General features: G+C 36.0%; 2 protein-coding genes across 2 annotated transcripts; one reads left to right on the top strand and one right to left on the bottom strand.

The window, feature by feature from the left end:
* Positions 1-1,125: 1,125 nt before the first annotated feature.
* Positions 1,126-2,515, bottom strand: LOC108991379 (histone H3.3). Its single transcript, XM_018965606.2, has 4 exons — positions 2,206-2,515; positions 2,004-2,080; positions 1,812-1,902; positions 1,126-1,701 (listed from the first exon to the last, which is right to left on the bottom strand). Exons 1-4 carry the CDS (start codon positions 2,275-2,277, stop codon positions 1,531-1,533), a joined length of 411 nt encoding a protein of 136 aa, XP_018821151.1. The 5' UTR covers positions 2,278-2,515; the 3' UTR covers positions 1,126-1,530.
* Positions 2,516-3,460: 945 nt separating this feature from the next.
* Positions 3,461-5,745, top strand: LOC108991380. The gene is made up of 3 exons (XM_018965607.2): positions 3,461-3,710; positions 4,319-4,489; positions 5,493-5,745. Exons 1-3 carry the CDS (start codon positions 3,615-3,617, stop codon positions 5,574-5,576), a joined length of 351 nt encoding a protein of 116 aa, XP_018821152.1. The 5' UTR covers positions 3,461-3,614; the 3' UTR covers positions 5,577-5,745.
* The last annotated feature ends 244 nt before the right edge of the window (positions 5,746-5,989 follow it).

Below are 5,989 nucleotides of genomic sequence, written 5' to 3'. Positions count from 1 at the left end.
GAAAACGTAGAGGAAAAATGGGCTATAGGGGTGTAACCCGTGGCACAAGTTGGCTTTCGGCTTGAAGAGGGTGGTGAAACTATACTTGAATATCGGATACGGTGGTGCAGCCTGTGGAAGGTTGCAGTGTGGACGTACACGGTTTGTGATTCCGTGGTGGAGAGGATGCACGGGAGTTGTTTTCTTCTTCTTGGTTTGTTCCGATACGTGGCTGGCGGAGTTGCTGTAGCTTGGGTTGGTGATTTATGTGAGGTGGGGTGGAATACATGTGTATTTGTTGATATAAAAATGGAGAACAGGGAGGGATGGAAGGGCAGCATTCACATGAAGGTAGAGTCGTGCATGTGGGGTGCACGTAGCGGAAAAAAAAAAGGCCAGCACATGGTAGTGAAAAATTTCGTGAATGTCGACATGTATATGGGTTCTGGAATGGATTTCATCTAAGGTTGAGGTCGAAGAGCTATTTGAAAGGTGATGTTGCTGCATTTCGTCCGACTGTACCACAAGAGTAAAGGCTTGGCAAAAACATGATTTGCAGTTTTTAAGTTTGAAAAACCTCTTATTTTCATTTTTAGTTTTACATAATGTTTAAACCTCAATAACGGAAATATGAATTTTTTTGCTTCAAATGTTTAAAGATCATGAGTAATAGAAGATGCATTCTACCATTTGAGGAATGTGTTAGATTTTTGAGGATCACGTCTGTTAGATTTTTCTAAGTAATAGAATGCTTCCAGTTCTGTTAAAAAAAAAAGAAAAGAAAGTTGTTTAAGAAGATGAAAGGGGAGAGAAAGACTAAAAGACGAAAGAAAAAATAAGATGATGAGACCCAATTTTGTTAGCCGGTTGTGCAAAAGTTGCACACACAGGTTATAACTAGCATTTCTGTTTCCCATATTGAAATCCTATTGGCCAATGTGAAAATGAGGACCTCACACCGTTTCTAAGTTTTTCTCTTGAACTCTCTGTTTTTTTTTTCCAATCCTTCGACCCTTCCTCTTTATCAGTTATCAACATTCAGAAACAACTTGATAATTCCCGAATTCGCGATTAAACTTCACAATAAACAAATCAAAACGCCTACTAAAAGAGGACAAATACCCAAACCAAGTTGCACCGTAAATGTACAACCACATCAATCGGCAAGCATGGAGATTGTATTATAATGGGGGACTTGGCGTGAAAGCACTTTCATAGAGGTTTCTAGGTAAATGAATAACCCCATAACACGGAATAACAACTTATTGATCGCTAAGTAAACACAAAAAGCAAAGCTATCAACCACAAGCCATGACCCATGCAATGACGATGGCAACACAACATGATCGTGCAAGTGCTGAAAACACTTCACACGAACCACAAAGGGAAGCACCGCAAATAAATGTTCAAGAAACCAAATTCATATAGTATTGCGGGCCTCAGAAACTGGCTAATTTTCCTAATCTTTGACTACTGTACAATATCAAAAGAAGTAAGCACGGCCTAATAAGTGCAAAATCTAATACGCAAACATCGGGCTCCAAAATCCAATTAAGCACGCTCGCCACGGATCCTCCTAGCGAGCTGGATATCTTTAGGCATAATGGTCACCCTCTTAGCATGGATGGCGCACAAGTTGGTGTCCTCGAAGAGACCCACCAGGTAAGCCTCTGCAGCCTCCTGAAGCGCCAGAACCGCATGACTCTGGAACCTCAAGTCCGTCTGTGGAGTACAAATTCACAAAAACCGATTTCTCAATTTCCTTGAAGAAATCAGAAGAAAATAAAAGTGACATCCCAGAAGTTTCTCGGGAGCTAATCATGATTACGAACCTTGAAGTCTTGAGCAATTTCACGAACGAGGCGTTGGAAAGGCAATTTGCGGATTAAAAGCTCGGTACTCTTCTGGTACTTACGAATTTCACTGTTTCAAATATATGATAATGATATATCAGGGTTCGTAAATATAATGAATGACATCAAAATAGAAATAAAATAAAACTAGGTGTTCATATAAGTAATTACCGAAGGGCAACAGTTCCGGGGCGATAACGGTGAGGTTTCTTGACTCCACCGGTAGTGGGTGCCGATTTCCTTGCAGCCTTGACATAATCAACCGAAGAAAAGTTTAGAAACGGACTCCAAAATAATGGAAAAATATAGTTTTCCGGAAACAAAATTTCGTTCGGTTTCAAATATTGTCGCTTGAAAGTTCGGAGAAACAAACCTTTGTGGCGAGCTGCTTCCTCGGAGCCTTTCCACCGGTGGATTTGCGAGCAGTCTGCTTCGTACGAGCCATAACTCTTCAGATGGGAGGCACAGAACAAAAAGATTTTGCGTATTTTAAAACGAACGGCTCTAATTAAAGCCGATAAATTAAGAAATCAACTTCGAACACAAAAGCCAGAAAGAAATATCTAGATCACGAAAGGAGGTGGAGGACGACAACGAGAAATAGGGTTCTTACGTCGTACCTATCAGAAGCACAAAAACGATAAGAGTAATAGATGGGCTCTGGGTTTTGTGATGGATGCGAACAAGCACGAGCTTTTATATGAGCGGGTTTAGAGGGGGAACGTGAACTCAACGGGCAAAAGGCATCGATCCGTGTGATACACTCTGATTGGTCTCTAGTGTGCAAGCTTGTCTGCAATTGGTTCCCCTTTATGAGATGAGGATTTCCAGCGTGTGTTTCTAATAAAATTATTATTTTTCCTTAAAAAAATAAATTAAAATTATTATTTTATAAAAATATTCTATCTTCAAACATAAATTTATACGTTTGATTTATCTCAATGGTTAGATTAATAATTTAATGGTCATTTAAAGTAATAAACGTAATTGAGATTAATTTAATTTTTTTAAGTTGAGAATAATTTAACCTTTTAGATTGAAATATATAAAATAGATAGAGCTAAATTTAATTTTTATATGAAGAATTGAAAAAATAATGGATCTCATTAATAATTAATTTGAGATAAATTAAGATGAATTAAGTTTAGTTAAACAATCAAACACAACTTTAGTGTAGTTATTTAAAGTTTTTCTTTGTGATGCCTTACTCTCTTAGGTCTAGTTTATTTTTATAATTTCTCTTAATTCATATCATCTCATCTTATCTAATCAGTATAATTTTTTCAAATTTTTACATAAAATAAACAATTCAATTTTTTAAAATTTTAAAATAAAAATAATATTATAATAAAATTTTATTTAAATTTTAATTTTAATTTTAATTCATTTCATCTGTAAAAATAAACGAGACCTTAATTATAAAATGAATTAAGATAAAAGTTGATAATTGAATAAAATATTATTAAAATATAATTTATATATTTTATTTAAAAAAATTAAATTTTTTATTTTATTTTATATAAATATTTTAAAAAAAAATTATAATAATTAAATTAAATTAATCGAAAAAATTTGTAAAAGTGAACGAGTTACGAGATCTAGTCCAGACTCCGAACAATAGGTGTCAATAAAAAACCAGAAAAAACCAGTTCCCTCGCCCCAACCAAAAAAAAGTGGGGAAAGAATAACCGGCAGTATCGAACCCGGTATCCACCTTTGCCAAGATCGGACGAGGGAGGTTTGAAGAAAGAAGGCCACCTCGCATCTGAATCTGATACTGTGATGGAGGCTAGAGAGAGGAAGGGCTACGCCTGGGCAATCTTAGCCGGAGTTACGGCTGCTCTTGCTGCCATTTCCGCAAAGCTCTTCACCTCTCAGGTGCGTTCATTCATCATTCTGGTTGTTTATACTATATAGTACGTTTTTCATCCAGTATTAACTCATTCCTTGCAGTGCCAATTTTATGTTTGATCTCATTTGCCGAATGGTTTAGACTAGCAAATCACGTGGGTAAATAAGGGAGACAAATCAACAAACACAAATTGGGCAGTAACAGCAACAGAAGGCCAAAGACGAGGGACAGATTCACCGTTTAGAACACACAGGGTTAGCACAAACACTTTACAGTTCTCCCAGGGCGCCTGCGTAATATAGACATGTTCATTTCATCTTCCATTACTTGGAATATGCCTCTTGAAGACCACTCACAATCTTAAAAAATCGAATCAATTTCATCCCCGTGAGTGTGGGACTCACTAATCTTACACACAAGAAGAACGGGTTTTCTGTCAAACTAATTCTTGCAAACATTAGTTAGACAATAATGTGAGACTGTCGCTTGCAAACTTTTTCACCTTTTGTTCTTTAATATTACCCAATGTTGATACTGATATCATACGACGATTAATTTTGCCTTTTTTCTTTGTTCTATTTTTTCATTCTTGCATTGATATCTCATATCTGACCCATTTCTTATTTCCGTACAGTTTGTTAGATTTTCCATGGTCATATTATTCAATGCGACGATGTGGGGATGTTATGTCAACAGCCTTAAAGCTCTCTCTTCTCTACAAGCTACGGTAACAAACTTTGCTACCAATTTCCTCTTTTCTGGTCTAGCTGGATTTTTCTTGTTCGAGGAGGCATTGTCATTTCAGGTAAATCTATTAAATATGAAAAAAAATATGAATTATGGCCGCCCTGATAAAAAATTGGTTTTCAAAGAGTCTCTGGGTTTCTATTTTAGTTCCTGTTGATATACATCCAGTGCTAGTTTCTGAAAGCAAGAACAGTCCTGATGCCCAAAGGGGAAAAGAAAGTCCTGGTGCAAGGAAAGTAGGTACTTGATTATTTGTGAAAACCAGAGTTTGAGTTGTCTAGTATCACGATTCAGAGTAGCTAGATGAAAGAGAATTAATGAAGAACAGAGCTCCTATACCAGGAGAAAGGTTGGATTGCCTTAGGTATCCATGTAGTTGCCATATCTATCGATTTCCCATTCAAAAAGAGGTGACATCCAGTATTGTCAATGAACAGTTATCATATGAGAATGCATTTAAGCCAATCGTTTATTTTAATATTCTCTTTCTACAATATTATGCTGCTAGAGACCTTGGTGTTCACCCCATTTGGGGTTCTCTCATGTTATGCCTGGATGGCGCTTGGCATTTTGGCCGCAGTCCAAAATCATATCACTGTGGTGATTGATGATTACCTGAAAGTTGAGGTAGTGAGTTGAGATTAATTGATATGAAAGTTAAAAATTGAATAAAATATTGTTAGAATATTATTATTATTTTAAGATTTTAAAAAGTTGAATTATTTATTATATTTTGTGTAAAAAATTGTAATAATTAGATAAGATGAGTTAAAAGCCATTTTGTATCCAAACCTCCCCTAAGATGGCCGAGTTTTCATCTTACTGCAGTTTTGGAACCAGTGCTGAAAAGTGGACTTGCCAACTCTAGCTAATAGTTGCTTTTCTCTGGTCGGAGATTAATAATATTAATTAGTGATTGTCAATTCATATTTTGATTATTCTTCTTATTTGGTTTATTCTTTTGAAGAACATTAAGTGCAACACTAAGAGAGATAATTTGGTTTTAGCAAGCCTAAGGCGCTTAAATTGTTCATGTTCTGATGAAAAGGTTTGTCTGGTAGTGGTTTGCAGGTGCCCTGCTCATCATAATTGGCGTACTTGTACTCAGCAGGTCAAGTATTGAGAGGAAGGAAAGCATAGACTAGAGGTTCAAATATTGACCCTGCAATTACACTTTGCTCTTGTTGTTGACATTACGTTTCTCGTGTAGCTATGCATTCTATGTTGAATTTGTAGCGAAAAACAATCATCTATGTTTGTAAAAACATGTACATGTACCCTGACAATATTGAAAAGGTTCTCATTTCAGGCTGATCCCACGGTTATTCCTACCCTTTCCTTTCATCCCTAGGCACAGGTGAAGGTTCCCGTTTTTGTGAAAGTTTGATGATAAACTTCACAGTGAAGGTTTTTTTATTTTTCATGGCTCATTATTGGAATAGAATGCTACATTCACAAAGAGAGATTCACAAAAAGCTATTTCACAAATAGATATGTCATGATATGATACATCATATTTGTTTTACACTAAATAAATTTTTATAATTTAAAGTACCAC

Source organism: Juglans regia, chromosome 11 (genome assembly GCF_001411555.2).
Source record: "Juglans regia cultivar Chandler chromosome 11, Walnut 2.0, whole genome shotgun sequence".
NCBI lineage: Eukaryota > Viridiplantae > Streptophyta > Magnoliopsida > Fagales > Juglandaceae > Juglans > Juglans regia.
This window is presented reverse-complemented; position numbering and strand designations above follow the sequence as displayed.

Coding starts and splice junctions, on each gene's coding strand:
- LOC108991379 (XM_018965606.2), bottom strand. CDS start 2,277: ATGGCTCGTACGAAGCAGACTGCTCGCAAATCCACCGGTGGAAAGGCT. Junction 2,081..2,205: donor GGAAGCAGCTCGCCACAAAG/GTTTGTTTCTCC, acceptor GATTATGTCAAG/GCTGCAAGGAAATCGGCACC. Junction 1,702..1,811: donor AAATTGCTCAAGACTTCAAG/GTTCGTAATCAT, acceptor TGTACTCCACAG/ACGGACTTGAGGTTCCAGAG.
- LOC108991380 (XM_018965607.2), top strand. CDS start 3,615: ATGGAGGCTAGAGAGAGGAAGGGCTACGCCTGGGCAATCTTAGCCGGA. Junction 3,711..4,318: donor CAAAGCTCTTCACCTCTCAG/GTGCGTTCATTC, acceptor ATTTCCGTACAG/TTTGTTAGATTTTCCATGGT. Junction 4,490..5,492: donor AGGAGGCATTGTCATTTCAG/GTAAATCTATTA, acceptor TTTGTCTGGTAG/TGGTTTGCAGGTGCCCTGCT.